General features: G+C 37.2%; 1 protein-coding gene and 1 long non-coding RNA gene across 6 annotated transcripts in view; one reads left to right on the top strand and one right to left on the bottom strand.

The window, feature by feature from the left end:
• LOC112625768 overlaps positions 1 to 21,182 on the top strand; it is a 30,935-nt gene extending 9,753 nt beyond the window's left edge. Inside the window, exons 2-3 of the long non-coding RNA XR_003119775.1 lie at positions 18,336 to 18,409; positions 21,117 to 21,182. This is a non-coding gene — a long non-coding RNA (uncharacterized LOC112625768). The remainder of the gene's footprint in view (positions 1 to 18,335; positions 18,410 to 21,116) is intronic.
• The window catches only part of VCAN (versican), a 110,919-nt gene that overhangs the window by 30,123 nt on the left and 58,741 nt on the right, over positions 1 to 22,055 (bottom strand). For 3 of the 5 annotated variants that reach the window (XR_003119774.1, XM_025387062.1, XM_025387063.1), the window contains 3 exons: positions 10,246 to 15,498; positions 6,874 to 6,987; positions 4,448 to 4,561 (listed from right to left, as the gene is read on the bottom strand). Coding sequence is in view for 4 of the 5 variants with exons in the window: in XM_025387062.1 (XP_025242847.1) it covers positions 4,448 to 4,561; positions 6,874 to 6,987; positions 10,246 to 15,498 (5,481 nt within the window). In the remaining variant the exon portion in view is untranslated. The remainder of the gene's footprint in view (positions 1 to 4,447; positions 4,562 to 6,873; positions 6,988 to 10,245; positions 15,499 to 22,055) is intronic. The other 2 variants (XM_025387064.1, XM_025387065.1) reach the window with 1 other exon arrangement.

The following is a 22,055-nucleotide window of genomic DNA, read 5'->3' as shown; positions in this document are numbered from 1 at the left end:
TTCCACAGGAAAGTAGCCTTGTTCACAGCAACTGTATTATTCACTGGCAGTCTTCCCAGAGAATCACTCATCCACAGGTGGGGTTACACTATATATTAAATCATAATCAGTAGAAATAATTTTGACTTTCACAAAATACACCCCACAATTATATTGAAGTTGTTGCATATAAAAACTAACAAAACTGCAAAGTTTATAGAATTTCAGGCACCAAGAAAACCTTCCAGGGGACCTAATAAGTATCTCCCCCCACCCAAATATGCTGATTAATAGAAGAAAACACGACTGTACTAAATTAATGTTTGCTTTATATGTTAGTTTTGGTGGCCAGATTGAAACTCGGATTGTCTCTTGACTCTCATTCCTGGTACTCCTCTTTCTATAACCGTGGGAAAGTATGAATTCTGAAAGATTTCATTTCTTTCCTGGCTTCAGTGATTAAAACCATACTCACACAACAGATGCAGCTTATCTGAGTGCAGTATTTATTTCAGTTTAGTCTATCAGGCCTGTTGTTTAGTTGCAGCCAGCTGACTAATTCTTTTGAGTAATGTGCACTGGACGTTTTGCGTTTATTAAAGTGTTGTTTGGAGATCACCAAGTCTCATAGGAAAGGACTCAAGACACAACTAGATGGTTTGGTATAAAAGTAGCACTCAGTGCCTCAAAATGAAGCAAATTTTGGCTACTTGGATGTAGTGTTTTCACTTTGGGGAAGTTCATTTGTAAGAATTTAGAGGTAAGGTGAGAGGTGTAGGAAGAACACAGCTCTTCCTATATGAGGGTATTAGTTTACAGAGGAGGAGAATCAAACATTTTTTTAGAACATTCTTATGCCAATGTAAATAATGTGATTTGTAATGGCATATAACTTTCCTTAACCATGGACATTATCATTTAACTTAAGATACACCATGTACAATTCTGGAGGATCTTAACCTCTTGAATAATACATCAGAAAAAACTTTTTTACATACCCTTTCTTATCTGCTATTACCCCAATTGGTTTTAGTTTGGTTTCCCCTTTTTTGTCTTTTGTGTGTGTATGTGTGTGTGATGAAGTCTTGCTTTGTCACCCAGGCTGGGGTGCAGTGGCATGATCTTGGCTCACTGCAACCTCTGCCTCCCGGGTTCAAGCGAGTCTCCTGCCTCAGCCTCCCTAGAAGCTGGGACTACAGGCATGCACCACCATGCCTGGCTAATTTTTGTATTTTTTGGTGGAGACGGTGTTTCACCATGTTGCCCAGGCTGGTCTTGAACACCTGACCTCAGGTGATCCACCTGCCTTGGCCTCCCAGAGTGCTGGGATTACAGGCGTGAGCTATCGCACCCAGCCCTTTTTGTCTTCTAAATAGTTTATCATTAAGTATTTTTCCTCCTAAACAAGAAAACCCAGATGATCACAAAATGTAGATGAGTGACGACGTCACTACTAACAATGCCAGTCTCAGTTAGCAGATGCATACGTTCCTATCAGAACACAGGTCCAATAAACAGAGGCAGAGTTTCTGTTAAAACCAAACTGGGAGAATGTATTTATTTGTACTATCTAAATCATAGCTTCCCAATGATTATAAATATATCTAGTTTTTGTGTAAAAAAAATAAAGCCAACTATCCACATTGATTCACTTACTTTTTTTTTTTTTTTTGAGATGGAGTCTCGCTCTTGTCACCCAGGCTGGAGTGTGGTGGCATGACCTCTGCTCACTGCAACCTCTGCCTCCCAGGTTCAAGCTATTCTCCTGCCTCTGCTTCCTGATTAGCTGAGATTACAGGTGCTCACCACCACACCTGGCTAATTTTTGTACTTTTAGTAGAGATGGGGTTTCGCCATGTTGGCCAGGCTGGTCTCGAACTTCTGACCTCAGGTGATCCACCCGCCTTGGCCTCCCAAAGTGCTGGGATTACAGACGTGAGCCACCATGCCTGGCCACTTAAATTTTATTATTCATGAATTCAACAAATATGTAATGAAGGATAATGTGTCAAGCTGCATCTCCCAGGATGCTATTCTGATAGGAGATATTATTCATAGAAATAGTCTATTTGTTTTCTCAACCTTACCTAAAAATTATGTGAAACTCTTTTTATTTATTAAAAGGCAACCCTTATGGATGACATTTTCCTAAAAATCATTCAATGTATGGAAAGACATCTTATGCTTTAAAACTCCTATAGGTTTTAAAGAGGTTACAAAAAAATAGGTTGTTTCGATAGATTACAATACAAACCCAGATTGTAGTGTGCACAGCTCCTGGAACATAGAAGGTGAAACTATCACAAACAATTTCACCAAAAATGTATTCTTTTGATGCTGTACAGGTAATGTTTTCAACATATCTGACATATAGCTGTCAAGTCCTAAGAAAGTGCCCATCCTCTATGCTTCTCACTACGCAAGCTGTATCACTGACTTTGGCCAGGGCAGTTTGTGCAGCCAGAACTGCCTCTCTACTGTTCCAATAGCCTTTTCTAGATAGTGTATCTGTAATTATTGCACCAAAATGTGTCCCCCATTTCAGAGTAACTGTGACTTGGGAAGTTACTAGTGCAGAGAACAGAAAATGTCAGCTGAAGGAACACTGACACGGTCATCACCGAACTTTGGATAGAAAATTGTTTAGACAACAAAATTGCTGTTAATGAAGAAAACATTTGTTCTTAGGCAACCTGAAAAGAGGAGAAAAAAATCTTTCAGTATCCTGGCAATAAATCACAGGAGCACAGCTGCACTGCATAAACAGACTGGGATCGATGTTTCTCAGCAAAGAATGTGCATGAAAATCAAACTTGCTTGAAAATAAAATAGAAAGTACCTGAAAGTTAGGTGGCACCAGAAATAAAATTAATTAACAATTTTTACTTTCAATATTCTTTTGAAAAGAAAGAGAAAAGGTCAACAGCACCAAAGTCCCTTCCAAAAATCTGTTACTACTCAATCCATCAGATAAACATATAAATACAGGGTTTATCTTTGAGAGTTACTGTAGAAGTGTGAAGATATTCAGAGAAACTTGGGCTGTAGAGTTAAGCCATTTAGGTTCACTTTTCCCACTGTATGATTTACTAGCTGTGTGACATTAAACACATCACTTTTTTTTCTCTGAGCCTTAATTTCTAGCCCATTTAATGCATAGAAATGCCACGCCAACCAAATGAAATGTTCCAGGATGCATTTGATAGTCTGTAAAGTATTACATTTTCTTCTCTGCCAAGAGTTATGCTAAGTCACCAGGATCAGGGACTTTGTTTTGTTCGTATTTCTATCTCCAATGCCCAGAACGGTGCCTGGAAGACAGTAGGTGCCATGTTGAACAAATGATTTTTTGAATTGCTTCTTGTACTTGGAACTAACAGAAGCCAGAATCATGTTTAACATATTGCAATGTCTCAACTGTCTCAGGCTTTTGTTTTCTTCAACAAATGCCATCTTTCTAATGTTTCTACTTTAAGAAGAGGATCTTGCTTGGTCTATCTTTATATTCAAAACCTAAAACAAACAGATTCACCCTATGCAATAAAAAAAGAAAAAACCAACACCTAAAAATGTAGCCATCATCCATCCACTTGGAATGGCAATTCAATACATGCTCCTTTTGGATTTGCATTCATTGCAGTGACGTCCAGATTAACACCATGAAGCAGAATGTGGGACCAGACCAATGTGCCTGAGTGTCTAATGCATTTTCAGTTTGTCTGGTGGAATGGAAGTTTGGCACTGAACACTTTTATCAAAGCCAAACCACTGTACGAGTTTAAGTAGAGGAAATCGACATTCCAAAGCTGAGTGTGCTTAGCACGCAATCTGTTTCTTATTGATGGACCAAGAAATGCTCCCATTAACCACCCAAAATATACTCTCAGGTTGGCCATAAAATGCAAATTACAGGGATCATGAGATTCAAGCCATCGTGAACATAGGGCTTTCTTTCATTCAGAAAAAGTCAACCTTTCTTTAGTAGGAAAATTTCCTGGTGAGCAGATTCACAATATCTTCTACTTAGCATGTGCCAAGGCAAATGTATTCTAACAACTATATCAACTCATTCTCCAGATATGATTGACTATGAAAAATAAGTCCATTGAGTCTCAAGTGCTTAGAAGGAGAAAATAAAAACAGCTAGCATTGAATTCAGTGCTCCTTCATACACGAGCCACAGTAAAGTCAGTGCTTAGCTTGTCCCCAAGAAAAATACATATGACAATATTCCTTCTATTGGCTGGATGTCTTTAAATTCAGCTCAGTGTGCCTGCCTGCAATTCCAGTCTATCAGCTAAACAACCATAATCAAGTCAACACTATGACTCAGACATTTTGAACTATCCATGAATAAGGAAACCTAAGGAAATGTGAATTTCCACTGCAGGAAAGAATATGCATTGAGGCCAAAATTGCTAAAAAACATCAATAATGTTCATCACACAAATGTTGCAATAACTCTTACCTTGTTCACAAAGTGCACCAACATAACTTGGAAGGCAGAGGCACCTGAACGTGTTAAAACCATCAACACAAGTGGCTCCATTCCGACAGGGATTAGAGTGACATTCATCAAAATCTGAAACAAAATAGTAAAAGCTCACAAAATACTTTCAAAAAGTATCAAAGAATTCCATTTAGTGTGAGGTTACAAGACAACATACAAGACAGCCAGTTAAATTTGAATTTCAGATTTTAAAAAAGTACAATTTTTTAGCATAAGTATGTCCGTGCTATATTTAAGGCAAACCTATACTATCAAGTTATTCCTTTTTTACTTGAAACTCAAATATAAGTGGCCATCCTGAATTTTTATTCCCTAAATTTAGCAACCCTAAGAAAATGTCAAAGGTATTCAGAGTAGGGTCATTGTCTCCACTGCTAATAAATGAAACAGATAAGCCCCAAAACTAATGAAGAACCAATACCCCCAGCCTTCCCACCTCCAATCACGGCTCATTCTCTGATTACCTCGCACATGGAATACTCAAAGTATCTAACTGGCCTCACCATCCCTGGGCCCTTTCCTCTCCAATATATCCATCACTCTGCTAAATGTCATCTTTTTAAAACACAGTCATGATAATTTTATTCTTTTACTTTCAAACATTCCATGGATCCCAATTGCCCAGGGCAGCAGTCTTCAAGGTGAGCTCCCTGGACCACAGCATCAGCATCACCTAAGAATGTTAAAAATCCACATTTCCAATTCTACCCCAAATCTACTGAATCATGTACTTCGAGGTGGAGACAACAATCTGTTTTACCAGCCCTCTGATGCCTGCTAAGGTCTCAGAATCACTTGACTAGAGTGTGAAGTAACACTATTCGGGATCCTGAACTCAGGACCTTCTTAGACCGTCAGGGCTTTCTAGACCCAGCCTGCTTTCTGGTGCTGTCTCCCAATATGTCTCTCTCTCCCAAACCCCTAAGTAGGCATACCTGGATCCAGGCCGTCATTCAAATGCCTTCTGTAGTTTTTGACCTCTGTGCTTTTGTTTGTTGTGTCCATATCTCCCTCCACCACCTGTCAAATCTTCCCAACTTTAAAATCTATATCAAATAAATCTTTCTACACAGATTCTAATCTTTCTACATATGATCTCCCCTGATGAAATTAGTGACTTTATTTCCATAGCATTTTGCAATTACACTAAAAATTTAATGTTTAAGAATATTTTTAAATGAATAAACAAAGCAAGTTAAATTTCTCAGTCATATAATGTATTCTTACCTAAAGAAATGGTCTTAGAAATGATGCTATTATATAGTAATAATACCAAATATGTTTATGGTGCTTGCTGAGTGCTAGACACTTTGTCACCCAGCCTGGAGTGCAGTAGCATGAACACGGCTCACTGCAGCCTCGACCTTCTGGCTCAATCTATCTTTCCACCTCAGCCTCCCAAGTAGCTGGGACTACAGGCACGGTTAATTTTTTTTTTTTTCAGAGGTGGTGTTCTGCCATGTTGCTCAGGCTAGTCTCGAACTTCTGGGATCAAGCGATTCGCCCACCCTGCCCTCCCAAAGTGCTGGGGTCATGGGCTTGAACCACCGCCCCGGCCTCGTTGACTTTTTTTTTTTTTTTTAAGTACTCTTTTAATATGAATGTTGGGATTGTATCTCAATATTTATATATAATTTAAAGTGTTATTGGTGAGCTTTCTTTACTCAACCATTGTAAGCAAATCAAGTAAACCTTCATGATATCTCTAAAAGGAACATCTGGACAACATATTTCATCATTCTTTTCTCAGAAGTGAGGTCTATATGTAGCCAAATCAACACTGGTGCCTTCTTTTTTCTTTAAAGAGAAGGATGCCTAAATAAGAATATGTAAGGGTCAATTATATTCCTTGGAACCAAAAGAGAGGCAGGAACCAGCAACTGCACAGCTCCCTGAGGCAGAGGCACGTTGGGCTGGTTCCTGCGAGTCAGGGAAGGGTCTTTCCCATTCCAAATGACAAGAAAAACTTACCCGAAAACTAGGGACTAAGGTCTCTACCTTTTATTATTTTCCTAATTTTTAAGTCTAGCTTTCTAAAAAGATTTTTATACTGAAATTGATTTTTATTTATATGCAGATTTGGGGGATAGATGTACATTTTTGTTAATATTTATGCATATTTATATTGGTAAATTCTACCTGTAAAAACCACAAAAAGACTCAGCAGGCCTCACTGAGTCTTGGGTATGTTAACAGAATTCACTGAACGTCTGTACCCATTTTCCAGCCCCTAGTTAATTACCCTCAGATTTTAACTTCATTTAACATATAATTAATCTACACATGGGTTTCTCTGAAATCTCTGATTGATTCAACAACATAAATTCTCCCCCAATATATCTTCTGTGAAAGAACTGCACCCTTTCAGTCAAGTACCATCTTACCAAGTTCACACTGGTCTCCACTGTATCCTGGCACACAGGTGCATACATAGGAAGTTTCAGTAGGATAACAGGTGCCTCCGTTAAGGCACGGGTTCATTTTGCAACGATCAGGTCCTACCATATTCAGGAAAGTAAGAAAAGCAATTAGGCCCATCTCTAATGTTTCAGTGTATTTTAGCATAAAATGCCCCATATTGCTACCATATTATAGGCTTTACCATAGCAATTTAGAGTTACTACATATAAAAATTAACATTAACTTTACTCTCTGGAGTGTTTCTTGGCATTATAACTAATTGTTACAAATTGCATCTATTCATTTCTGGGATTCAATCATGATTACTCTTAAATGATATTTTTTGTACTGTATCTGGCAACTAATATATTCTACTGCAGATTTAGTTGGCATGATAATGGCAATTGATTTTAGTCAAAAATGATTACACATATGTGCACAGTGAATGGAAAATGTATTCTTTTAAATGGGGTTAGTTCATGTGAAATGGCTGGATACACAGAACATGCATTCTTTTTAGCAGGTTGGCTTGTTATCATCATTTGAATTATTATTGCCTTTTACCACTTAATGCTCAGAAACTGTTTTTCTTCGAAAGTGTGCACTGAAGTCTCTTCTGCTACATTAATATGCTTTTTCCAAAAACACGTTCCAAATGTACTCCTTTAAACTATACTTGAAGAAAAGCAACACATGGATTAAACTCTACTGTAGAAAAACAAACCCAAATACAAAAACCTCACCTAAAATGAAACACCAAGTTTTTATTATAATTTTCTTATTAAAATACAAATAAAACTGACACTCCTGGGAGATAAATATGAAGGTTGAAGACATAAATTTATGAGGACAAACAGTTTAAATATATTTTCTAAGTGCAAATACTTTTATACCACTTGAAGCATATATTTTACGCTGCAGTATTGCTTGGGTAAGTGTATTTTCATTGAGTTTATACTTATTCTTTGTATATTGTTTCAGAACTGCTTACATTTCCAAATGTTCAAAGATTCAAATGAGAGTTGAAAGTTTTACAAAATAATTGAAATAAACTAGATTATCTATGGAATACACCCATATTTTCAAGAATCTTAAGTCCTGAAACCCTGAAATAATTACACGTAAAAGAAGAAAGATGTCTAACTTCTTATGAAACATTAGCTTAAAGAATATTAGGATAAACAAGGTACTGCTATAAAAGATAACTGAGGCTTCCCCACACCAGAAAGTCAAACTCAAATTCTGACTGTTAAGTAAATTCTGGATGAATATAAACCTGGATAGGAACTCACTCCCACGTTTGGGATTCACATTAAAATTAGGTTAACTCAGATGAGTACATCAACTGCTCCACAAACTTCCCCGAATTTTCTAAGACACATTTTCCTGTAGTTCCAAAACTGTTTGAAACCTCCCTAACACTTTTAGCTTTCTGGATCTGAAAGTACAAGTACGCTGCCAGGACGACAAGGCTGCAGTTAACACACGCCATAGCCACATGCTGCCCTTTGTGCTGAATCCAAATGACACTATGTGAAAGTGCTTTATCAGACTGTGATGTGCCACACAAATGTGAAGAAGTACTACTACTATTCCCACCACTGACACTAGACACCATGCTGAGACTATGAGACAAGGACTGAATGAGTCTGTGAACTGGAAGTCATTCCAATTAAAAGGAAACTTCTGTTTTTATGAATGTTATTCGCCCCTAAACAGTTCATATTAACCTCTGAAAGCTGAATCTGCAACAGATAGACCAGGTAATCCCATATGAGCTGCCGTTTACTGAATGAAGCTAAAGAGACCATTTGTTTTGCAATGAAGACGCAAACTATAATTCTTGGTAAATATTGCACACTGGATAATTGGTACATATTTCTCATTCGTCAAACTTAACTCTATATGTACCTAGTTATTACCAGTTATTTTTATAGCATATTTTTAACAAACTGAAGTATATTGACCTAAATTAAAAAACGATAAATATTAGCCAAATTACTAGATTATCATTTACAGATTAAACACAGTGATAACAAAAAACCCAATGTCAACTACCTTTAATCAATTTTCCTCAAAATATTTCAAGCCATTTATTAAACATTGTACTTTCTGACTATTTTACTCTTTCTGAAGCACATCAAAATAAAGCATTGGTGGCACAAAAGGTAACATTGATATGATCAGAAGAATAATTTTAATGATAGCCATGGCATAAAACATATTAATTAAAATAAAACATATATTTTCAACCAAGACAGACATTAAAGTACGGATTTTTTTTCTCTTTTTCCAGGTAGCAGCTAGCTGGTGATGTCTATTTGTGGATTCCACTAACATTGTTAATTTAAATAATAACATTCTGGGAAAACACCATTAGAACTGATTTCTTAACATTCTCAGGCTAGATTAAGACGAAAATAAATTCTACAAAGTAAATATTCCAAGATTCCTGGTTCCTATATTATTTAATATCAATTGTTTATTTTTATACTATACTGAAACCAGCAAAGAGCAGTGAAAGGACTATGGACTTTAGAGTAGAGCTAAGCTGGGTTCAAATCCTACCTTTACCACAAGGTGGCTGTGCCACCTTGGGCAAGTTACTGAACCTCTCTGAATCTTCACCTCTTACCCTTTCACATAGGGCTTATATAGCCTTTTTGTGACAATCAGAAGAGATGGCTTACATGAATCAGTATCAAATTCATGCTTTCCATACATTCAGTAAATAAACAGAAAACTTCTCTCAATAGGCAATATGTTTATATAATAAATGACTACTCACTACTGGTAGGCACTGTGTTTGATGCATTATGTAAACTGTCTTAAACAAGGACATTGCATACAAGTATGAGCTGATATTGATACTGCACAAACTCTGAAATAGTTATTAGAGCTATTTACTACTCTCAAATGTTAAAGGTCTGATAGATTTTGATACTGCACCAATAGCATCCATCAATGAGAGGGTTTTTAAAAATAGGACTTTTTATCTACTTTTAAACCTAAGATGTATAACTATGAGACATATGACAAAGCAATACTCTAGTTGTGAGTAAAAACAAATTGAATTTTTATAACATTAATAATTTCATCTTTTCCATGTTGTAATTGTATATTATTTCTAAAACCCAGTAAAATACAAAGTCTACTTTAACGTCCAAAACTAATCTATACTTACTGTCATTTCATCTCATTATGAATTCAATACTGTGGCCTGGCCTGCTGTTATGTGAATAACATGAAACTCTCCATTGATTTAACATCACACTAAAAATTATATACATATAAATATTAGCACCAAGGGACTGTTTCCAGGTTTGAAAACAGATTTATCAATGTTGTGATCTTACCTGGTAGATAGATTGCCGTGCCTTCCACTGACTCTTCATTAATGCCAATCAGGAAATATGTTTCATTAGAAGTTTCCAGAAGGGAAAATGGTGGTGTTGCAACCTCAGTATTAAATTCCACCGGGCTTACAGTTGCCTGATTATTGGAATCAAAAATTCTCGCTGCCACTTGCTGTTCTGATGCTGCTACTGTGGAATCCTGCCCTCTGATTAAAGCTGCTTGAGTTTCAGGATTTATTTCTGGAGAAGAAGAAAGCGTGGGCCTCTCAGAAGTCTGTGGACTCAGCCAAGGCATCACACCTGCCTCGACCCCATAAGTGGCAGAAGCAGAAGTAAAGTGTGGCCACTGTGTAGCACCTTCTAATTTAATTTCATTGGCAGTTGTAATAACAGTTCCAGCTTTGGGTGTTTTAATGGTGGGAAACATCTTGATTGCTTCTCCAGAAACTTGACCATCGGTTTTGTTTTGGAGAATCTCAGTTCCTTCCACAGCAATAAATTCTGTGGGAGAAGCTTCCGTTTCTTCTAATAACTCAGGCTTACCATCCTCTTCTGAAGGTTCTAATTTTGTGTCAGGAGATATAGAGGGAGGCTCAGTTATGTGAAGGTATTCCTCACTTGATGGTTTGAAAGTCGCTTCAATATTTACATGAATTTCCTTAAAAGAATCCTCTGGAGACATTACAGATGAGCCGACATCTATTCCTGGCAGAGCACTGGGCTGGGGGATCTCTGTGTGTCCAGAGGCTTCACTGCCTGAGTAGATAGTAAGCGGAGATGACGGTGTCTGAGAAGACAACTTTGCAAATGCTGAAACTGCTAATGTCGTATCCGTGTAATATGGGGCATTGGATCCTTCCATCACATTAGGCACCTCTGTTAAACTCTCATCCACAAGGTGGGTAGTAGCAATACTTAGATAGGGAGTATGATCTACTAATGCCTCCTCGACTCCTGAAGAGAATTCTGGCTGAAAAGAAGGACCCGCATGTTTTTTGTCTTCATACTCCTCCTGGGTCCTTTCAGATTGGCCCAGTGTTGGTATTATTTCACTTTGGTCTGCAATAGCTTGACCATCAGACAAAGTGCTTGATTCAAACATGTCATCCAGGGCTTTTGCTTCAGCTTTTATTTCTTCAGTCTCTGGAATAACTGTGGCAGACTTACGAGGAATTGGCAGAGATGTTGCCGTGGGAAGTAAAATGTCTAGTTCTGTTTCTGTGCTAGGAGCAGGGATCCCAGTTGTGAAGTTAAAGTCCATGTGATCTAGTTGGCTTCTATCTTCATAAGTCATTGATTCATCATGTGTTGCCTGAGTGTAGCTAGCCAGAAGAACATCACCAGAGCCTTCAAATGTTTCCTCCGTTAAAGAAAGGTTGACAGCTGCCTCATAGGTCTCTTGAACTTGAGTGCTGTCATCATTACTTTCATCATTACTGTCATGTGGTTCTGATGGTACCTCTGGATCTATATCTGTTTGCATTCCAAGAATATCTTCATATACAGGTTTAGTATGATCAATATCTATGATAGTATTTTTATCTGATGTCAGCTCAGGTAGAATTTCAAGGATGGTACTCTCTGTAATTGTCAATATTAAATCCTTGTCCTCTTTGTCCAGGTCTATAATAATATTTTCGGTGGGTTTTTTTCTGTTAGGTTTTAAGGTGGAATCCTCGAATTCCCTGAAATGGTCTTGGAAACTACCGTCTGTGGACCTCTCATATGACACTGTATTTGACAGTGTGCTAGTTGGATCAGGGGAGCTTTTGTTCTGCTCTGAATGAAAAGGCAGCATCGCTGAAATTGTTGGGAATCCATCAGCAGTAACAGCTTTAGTGCTTGGCACCTCAGGATGTTTTTCCAGGGACCCATCAGAAACAAACATGGTGCTGCTTTCTTGTCTGGTTGCCTGAGTAGTTGCAGAAGTGTGAAATGAATCAACAATATCCGCTTCTCCAGATCCTTCTCCAGAAGGTTCATAAAACATATCAGATGGTTTTGGTGCTGATGTAACAAATTCTTTGGCCATTTCAAACCCATAAACTCTAGCCAGAAAATCAGTGGATGAGGTTGTTGTTTCGTTAATTTCTGCTGTTGAAGAATTCTTGTTAGAGTCTTGTTCAGTTATGGTTTGTGGTCTACTAGTCTGGATTTCTTCTGCCCATCTGAGAGTCTGATTTTGCGGATGTCCGATGTGCCCGGAGAAAGGGAGAGGTGCCACCGTGGGTCCTTCTGCTCCAGTGTCACTTAAAATTTCTATTAAGGTTGTGCTGGTTACTGACTCATTACCTTCAAAGATGTCTGTTTGAGACACGAGTGGTCCAACTTCTTTTGCCACATTTTCCATTCTGTTAGAGTCTTCAGTTTTGTCACTTGAGGTACTTTCCACTTGAGAACTGTGGGGATAGAATGTGTTCCTAATCTGTTCCACTTCAGTAAAATCAACTGACTTTGTTGGTAGAGTAGGTAAAACTTCTTCTCCTGATCCCAGTCCAGAGAATAAGAGCTCAGTATCTAACTCTTGAATTGTTGGTCTCATGCTTTTGGGAAAATGTTTTGTACTTTCTTCCTCTTTGATTGGTGAATCTGTGACTACATGTTCAGCTGGTATAGATTCAGTCACTAAGGTAGTAGCTAAGAAAAAATGTGACTTTTCAGTAGCTTCAGGGAGAGTTGTAAAAGATTCCATGCCATTTGCAACTGGATCTGGAGTAGACATGTTAGCTAAGGAAGTGCCTTCCTCCTCCATTTCTTTATCATCGCTGTAAGTTTTCTTTGTTGTTAGTACAGAATAACCTGTGGTTTTGAGTTCAGTTTCAGTAAATGTCTGTGAATCAAAGATTGTTTGTTCTGTTGCAGGAGAGTTTTGGGGGGATTCAAAAGACTTTTCTTCTTGAATTTGTTCCTCTGATGTTGTTTCACTTTCAATTTCTTGTCTTTCAGGGTTGACTTCTTGCCTAGACCATAATTTGGCTGGCTCCATAGTTTGGGGAAAGTTTGTTGAAATTGTGCCACTGACCTTTACTTCCTCCTTTTCTACTGGAGCTTTCGTACCTTCCACTTCTGCTGTTGGTAAAATGGTGGATCTTCTATCAATTTCATTGACAGTATCCACTTCTCCCAATCCTTCGTCAATAATGGAGGAAGCTGTACCAGAAAACCTTCCAATAGCACTGGGAAGCGCTGGATCAACAGAGCTGCTGACTGTGACCAGTTGCTCACCTGAGCCCTCAGCTGAGGATGTAAACTCTTCCCAGGGGAAGGCTGAAGTGCTGACCATGGTGCTACTGGGTCCTTCTGAGTCAGATATGTGACTGATGTGAACTGAAGTAAGTACTGTAGATGGTGAAGTCTGGGTATCCCTAAATGCTGCATCTCCAGAGCCTTCCATCATTACTGTTTCTTCTTTTGCTATGGGATGAGACACTGTTGAGTATTCTTTAAAGTCACCACTGAAATCCTCCTCCAAAGGAAAACCTGTGGAAAAGCCCCTTATTTCTGCCCCATGATTTGGTTCTCCTAATCGTTCTGAAATCAATATTTCCCTGGATATTTGGCTTATATTTTCAGCAACTTCTCTGTCCATTACTGTACTCATAACCAGTTCTGTTGGCTCAGTGGAGAATGTAGTTTCCACATATGGAGACAAAGTGCCAGCTGCTTCCTTTTTGGCTTGAATTTCATACTCTAAATTTAATGAAAATGAAGAAACAGTGGTGGTTTCTGGGTCAGCAGCAGCTTCTCCAGAGCCCTGCTCCATAAAGAGAGAGGCAGGACTACCTGGGAGAGTGGTCAGCCCTTCCTGAACCCCAGATTGATGGATACTGCTGTGCTCAGTGGTCTGTGCCTCCAAATTTTCTAATGTATTTGTTTCTGTAAAGACAAGAGTAGAATCTGTCATTTCCCTTTCAGACTGTGTTGGTGTTGTCAAGGACATAAAACTTTTCCTGGTACCTGAATCATTAGATACAACTACATTTGAACTTTCTAATTCAGAGGGTAAAATTAATTGATCCGATCTCTGTGTAGGTGAATATACCTCAACTGTGGAAGCCGTACCTGTAGTTCCCTCCTTCTCCTTCCTTTTCTCTTCCTCAGCAGAGGTACTAGAAATCCACTCAGAAGTGTCTGTTTCACTGACAAACTTGGTAGGCACCACTTTTGCAGAAGGTTGTTCAGAAACTGAATAAATGGTGGTTGCAGGAACCTCAAAAAAGCTTTCTGTGATTATCCTGCTAGTGTCTAAAGTAATGAGTGTATCAGTAGTATTTCTCTGTGATAAATCAGTTACCATGGTGAACATTGTATCTTCATCTTCTTCTGCTTCTCCAGAGCCTTCTGTAACTGGAATTGAAGAACTCCCTGAGAGCTCTACAACTTGTCTAGGAGTTGCTTCTACCCAGCTTTCTTTGGTAGACAACAGGTCGTCTGGCCAAAGATTTCCTATTAGGGTAACTGCTTTTTCCTCTGAAACATATGCTGATGCAGAACTTGGAACTACAGTAGGAGTGTATGTGACAGAAGTACTTTTTTCTACCTCTTCACCAAATGTTACTTCTGTAGGCCTTGCAAAGGCTATTTTCTGAGATTCTTGGTCAATGGCAATCTCTCCTGACGACTCTTCAGGAAACAGAGATACGGTTTCAATATGTTCATGTGCCTGATGACCAACTTCAGTGTCTCTCTCTGTGACTGATTCTGCCCCCTTTATGGCTGTTCCACTTTCAAATTCCTCATGGAATGGGACTGTGGGGAAAACATCAGGCTCACCACCTGAAAAATGTTCTGATGTTTCAGGGTAAGTCTCAGGCTTCCATGTAATTTCAAGAGATTCAGTTGTTTCTGTAGATCCATTAGGTTGCACAGCAGTAGACAATTCCGTTTCAGCTATTACAAATGGACGAGTATCACTTTCAGAGCTGTCCGAGAAATTTTGAGAAGGTGCAACACTTTCAAACTGGCCACGCCTAGCTTCTGCAGCTTCTGGGTCCTTGGGCACAGTGGTAACTAGATGCTTCCCATTTATGTACTGTACAGACGGGGTGGTTGTCACATCAGTAGCATTTGCACACTCTTCTTCTTCTTCATTTTCTTCACTGTGGTATAGGTCTATTTCAATTATGTCAGGGAATTCAGGTAAAATTTCAGCCATTAGATCATGCACTGGATCTGTTTCTTCACTACAAGGTTCATCTTCTTTAGATTCTGAATCTATTGGATGACCAATTACACTCAAATCACTCATTCGACCTGAAAAAAACAGAGTTTTCACAATACTTAAATAGAAAATTTGGCAGTGTATGACAGAAGAAATTGATAGCAAGGTTGGTCACACTCACACACAAAAAGAAGGATTCAAATCTTTTCATAATTAAGTGCAATCACCCTCTTATATGGTTCTCAGTCTTCAAATTTGCTGTTTTTGTATTAACAATAAGAAAAATGAATTCAATTTAACATTATTAAAACAGGTTATAAAGACTCATCAACGCATTTAAGAAAATGACATAGTCCTTAAAATGAAGCAAGGAATCACATATACAATGCAATCTTGAAGTGCAGGAATTCATCTTTGTGTGAACTGCAAAAAGAGTAAAATTAAGACTATTTCATATAAAAACAATTTGAAAATTAAAAATCAAGGCCATATCATATAGAATTAATTACTTTTTCTATAGACCTATTTCTATATATGATCTATATAGAAAAAGTAATTGTCCTTTATGTAAGGGAATATTTAAACACTCTCTATTCAATAAGAAAATGAGAAGAGATTCCTTCTGGCCCCTTTATAATCTGTTCTAGAGCAGATTGTTTTATAGAAAAACAAGAGAGTATTATTTATAGCCCTTTCATATTGCAATGGCATCCTCTACCCACTGTGGCACTGAGACAAGAGCTTAACCACATCCCATGCACAAGAGTGGGAAGCTCTGGATAGGAGGGCTCTGTTGGAAATAGCTCACTGAAAGGACCAGAAAGAGCCTTCCACACCTGTAGACCTTTATCCTTCATGGGATGTGACCCAGATTAGGTCAATTTTAGTTCTTCTTCTTAACATCTTCTCTGAAGAAAGTTCAGGACTCCTATCTAAATATTCTAACTAGCATTCTTCGAAAAGCACATGTCATCAGAATATTTCCTAGATTGTGAATTACCATATGGTACCAACCACTAAGCTCAATGGCCTTTTCTGCTATCAGAAATACATCAGCAAATCTCCTTGTCTTGGGCACTAGGAAAGAGGAAATTCTGAGGCCTCATGATCGAGGCATTCAACTGTCCCAGGATAGGGTCCTGTCACTGCAGCTGCCTTACTTTTAGTGACAAGGCAGTATGAAAATGTGCCTGTGGATGTACTGATCCATAAAGAAAACAAAGAATTCCACACTACTCACCACCTTGCCCATAGGAATAATACTGCAGAATTCATTTTCAAACTATCCCCAATCCATAACACACATGCATAGGCTGAACCCGAGAAGTGTTGAGGAGAAACCATTATGACGGAGCCAACCCTGCTTCCCACCCTATCATCTAAAGGGGAGAAAACAACTGTTTTCTCCTGAATTGCTCCTGTTGCAAGAAGCTATTTCCTTCTATGTATAGAAGCAACAATATCTAGCATTTGCTGTTCCATCAGAGAAGAAAAAACCCTACTGAAGAGGAATCAGTGTTGCTTATATGCTAATCTATTTTATGAATCAAGACAAATATAGAAGTGTAGGAACTACTAAGACAAATTCCACAGAAGTTCCTTGATTTTTTTTTTTAAATTAAAAATCCCAGACAATAAGACTTTTATGTAATCAGAAGACATATACATTTATCTCTTTTATTCTAATAGAAACAAGAAAGAAAACTCTCTTTTGTATCCCACCACATCTTCACTAAATTATTTCACTAAAATACTTCTGTGTAGGACTGGGTTATTCCTACCCTAACTAAACACCCTTCCTATTGAACTTTTACACACTACAGTTCATTTCTTGTCTCTCTATTCCATTCCATTCTATACATTCAGCTTTTTAACTACACAAACTACAGCACATGGATATTCAAATGAATGAGAAAATATTTCTACCACAAAGAGAAGTGAGATAAATATATAACTCTAGTGTATTATAAAAACATAAAATGAAAACAAATTACTTCTGACACAGATGTTGCAATTATTAGTAATTGCCAAGTGCAGGGAAATGATTAAATGCCTTGTCATTTAAAAATATATATAATTAAAAAGACTAGGTTTCTGCAATATTAGGTCACTAAAGTTGTTACTCTGATCTTATATATAGTATCCATGGTGTATATGTTTTAAAACAGGACACCATAAAATATTCAGATGATAACATCCTCTTAATACAGTTTGCATTGAAGGTAAACTTTATGCTATGAAAAAAGAATGTGAAGAAAATGTTTAAACTATATGAGAGGCAGCATTTAAAATGCCTTCTGTACTAAAGAATCTCTTGAAATATTCACATCAACAATTTTTATCTAAGCCAGGAGTCTCTCATTGCTAAAACTATTTGAATATAGTTGAATTAAGCCAGACTCAGTTAAACTATTCAGTACGATTTCGTGGGATTTAACTGGAGTTTAAAAATGTGCATATCTTAAATTGCTCATACTATCATTTCACATGCAAGCAACCCTTTTATTTTGCTTCATTAGACTTAAATAAAACTAGAATTGATGATTAAGAAATATTAGACACAGATACACTAAATTCTTACTTACCCTGTTTGGTGACACCATAACTTTCATTTAAATACAGAAAAAAGATTTTAAGTAAGAAATATGGGTCAGCATCAAGCATATAAAGAACCTCTACCATATTTTGTACCCTTTTGTAAATGATGAAGTTAAAACGAGCCATTCAGCTAGGCTTCTCCAGCCAAACACAAGGATAAATAAGGAAATATCTGATCAATATTGTATATTTACAAACTCCTAGGCCAAGAATAGGGTAAAAACACTCATTCCTATTATAGATTTACTTGGGTTTCTAAGTAAATTCTTTACTTTAAAAAAATAAGACTGATACAGACATATCTCATGATCTTCTTATTGAGTAATTACAGATGGAAGTTCTGTCAAGTATGTTCGTGGCTCTAAAAAAAGTGGGGTGGAGAAAAGCAGAGAGAGAAGACACAAAGTCATGCCAACATGTCACATGTCAGTATGGTAAGAAACTGATGGATGGTCATAATGCTCACTGAAATGTTTTGTTGTTTGTTTGTTTGTTTTGTTTTTCCAGGAAAGAAAATAAAGAAGAACTCTAATTGTAAATCAGCACTATACAATAATTTAGCTAACTATCAACTCATATTAAGAATACTTAATTCTACTAAAGACTATGGCATTCACTTTATAGTTTCTGATTTTAGCTCCAATTAACAAAGTACAGTATTCTTTTAGTTCATATTCTACTCAGAGCAAGAACTCTAACACTTCCAATTGCTCATAGATCTATAAGGACTTCCTTGCCGTTTTAGACTATCATACCAGAATTTTGCACCAAAAACCCAACTGTCTGATGTAGTAAATTCCATTTTCCAACCTAAATAAATATGATAATGTTTCAATCACAGCAGTACAAGCATATCAGAGACTGAACCTTTGCCTACATTGCACAAACACAGCATTGCTTCATCTTGGTTTTTGCACACAAAATGAAATTCACTACAACCACAACCATGCATGCCCTGAATGTAGTATCTCTTCAGGCGCTAATTGATTTCTCAAAATCTACTAAGTGCCTGTTATGTATCAGACCCTAGGGTAAACACTCTCTTGTCAACTTCAGAGAGACCCAAGTGTACTTTCCAAGTCTCTTCTTGCCCCGTTCCTCTCTCTCTCTCTCTCTAAAACAAATGTTCCTGCCAGTAAGTTAGAGAACTGGCCTTACTACACTCTTTCCCCCTATTTTAATGGGAAACTTCCTGAATGTACTTATTGCAAATGTACCAATCATTGAATTTAGGTTAGGATTCCTTTCTCCACCCACCTCGCAACTATTTGATCTGATTTGCCTTCGAAATGATAGAAAACAGAAATGTATTATGCAGTTTCATCTTACGTTTCTCATCAAGAAGCTGGCAGCACATCAAAATAAATTAAGTAATTGAGAAGAAAATCTACATATAAATAAAATAATATGCTCATTTAATAAGTATGATAGAAATTTTCTTTTTCTAAAATAAACTCTATTGTGTATTTGAGGTTTACAATATGATGTTATGGGATATATATAGATGGTAAAAGGAAGCAGATTAACATATATACCATCTTTTTGTGAGAAGAGCAACTGAAATTTACTTATTTAACAAAATCCCTCATACAATACAATTTCATTAACTACAGTCTTAATGTCGTATATTAGATCCCCAGAAAAAAAAAAACTGTCTACTAAACGGGAATTCTGTAATTTCAAAAAATATGCAAAATGGGAGTTGAAATTATGTTTTTCCTTTTTCTGAAAGTAATAGTCTCACAATCAAGCAACCATTATTATTCTTTAAATAAGTCATGACAACTTTCAAATGGTTTTATTGAATTTTTCTTTTAGACAGGGTGTTGATCTGTCGCCCAGGCTGGAGTGCAAGGGTACCATTACAGGGAGCCTCAAACTCTTGAGTTTGAGCAATCCTCCTGCCTCAGCCTCCCAAAGTGCTGGGATTACAGGTGTGTACCACTGCACCTGGCTGGATTCCTTAATATCAGTTTGAAGGAGAGAGAAATGTTAATTACCTAGGGTTTTAAAGTTAAAATTTTCTGCTGACATTTCTTATACATACAATCGAAATTTTATTCTATCAGTATAGTTTATTTCTTCCCATACTTTTAACATCTCATAGCAGGGAGAGGTGGGATATAAAACCTATCATTATTAATATATGCAGATAAATTTTTCCCTGCCCTGTCACCCAAATGTCTGTCACTAACCCCTTGCATCTTACCAAATCCTACTTGCCCCCTTAGTTTATTCTTCCTCTGAAATTACCTCTTCATCCCCATTTCCTGTCACCACCTCCACCCACCACACACGTTATTAGAGAATCTCAACAGAGATTATTGTAAACCAGAAACGTTTCTTTGTGGTATATAGTAAGGGGGTGGAGGGTACACCTGTGCTATTGTGAGAGGAGGTATCTCATTCCGAAATGGTGATCTGCTCTATTCGCAGGAACAGAGCAACCCAATGGTGTAATTGACATTCCAAGCTCTTAGATGAAGCTCTTAGTCTTATAAAAGACTGCTCTATTTTAGAATTTTACTCAAAAAGCAATATAACTTTTATTTGGATTTCAAGAGTCAAACCACAGAACTCCACAGAGTGTATGCATAATCTTTTCTATGTTTATATGAATGTATTTTAACAGCTTGACTTGAATATACCAGTACCATGGTTAATAGGCTTTTTTAATGACATTTCACACAAAGCTTTATTGCTAGCTGACCTCAAATTATTCACCAAGTATTTTTAAGTACTTCATAAGAAAGTTTTGTAGACAGAGCACAAGTCTTCCAGTCATACTGTTACCAGACACAAAACATAGTTGCTAAGATGCATAGGCAGCTGGTTAAAGTTCACGTTCTCTTTGGGGAATTTTACAATTTAAGTTTAAGAGTTTTTAATTAAATGTAAATGTATACCAGTCTACTCAGCAGAGATATATTAGGATCACATTTCTTGATTAAAATGAATTTTATTTTAATGTGTAACAAAAAGATTTTGTTTTCTTTTTTAAAAAATACAACAGACAGCCGTCCCAAAGTGCAGCATAGTGAAAATGATGATTATACTATATTCCAATATACTCTCCAGAAAAATACATTACCTTTTCCCTTTCCCATCTTAGAAAAAAACAAAACCTCCAGAAACCTACTGTATGAAGCACATGGCCAAAGTTAGTAAACTACCCTTGTGAGACACCAGGGAGACTGTACTACAAGGTAAAAAGATAAAATCACTAAAAGCCAGTCACGGTACTTACTGTGTACTGGTTATACATGTGTATAAGCAAGTTTGGGTATAACACAGTGACACCGTGTATCAACTTTTCATAGACATAGATACTGAAATACAATCAAACTTTTCCTCTCACTCCAGAGATTCCTTTTTTCTAGTTTAAAATCTCCTTTTTAAGACTTACATTATTTATGGAGAATCAAAAGCTGGATACATTACCCAATCATTCTAGCAGTTACTTAGAAGGTTCACCAGAATTTATTTTCCTCCAAAGGATCAAATCACTCTTAAAAAATAATTATATCCATCTTCTTGTCAATGGATGTGTATTTCCCTCCTGATTCATACTCAAAAGGTCTAAATACTGGCACACTCTCTCTAAGGAACACCATTTTTAATGTAATCAATGAGTTCTCAGATGTCCACATGATGCCCCAGGATGAAGGAATATTTTCGTATTTTATATCACCTCAATTAGGTTGTAAAAAATTCAGAATACTTCAATAGAAATGAGAAAATAGTTTCTACTAAAACATATCACTACTCCCTCGTCCATCCCACTCCCACCAACCTGGGCCCCATTCTTGGAACCATTCTCTTAATGAAGCCCTTAATAACTAACATTTTTGTACATGAAACACTGGCCTCAATGAAAAGTAATGTTATACACTTTCTAAAGTGACAAAAATAGGCAATGTCTTTTTTAAAGCATAAATTTTTCAGCTTTACCTCATTAAAATGGAACCTCAGCAAGCATTTCTTTTTCCTTTTGTTTTATTCCTATTGCTCCTCTCACAAGGCACGTCTCTCCCCTTAGCTACGCCCCTCA

The sequence above is a fragment of the Theropithecus gelada genome, chromosome 6 (genome assembly GCF_003255815.1).
Source record: "Theropithecus gelada isolate Dixy chromosome 6, Tgel_1.0, whole genome shotgun sequence".
Taxonomy (NCBI): Eukaryota; Metazoa; Chordata; class Mammalia; order Primates; family Cercopithecidae; genus Theropithecus; species Theropithecus gelada.
This window is presented reverse-complemented; position numbering and strand designations above follow the sequence as displayed.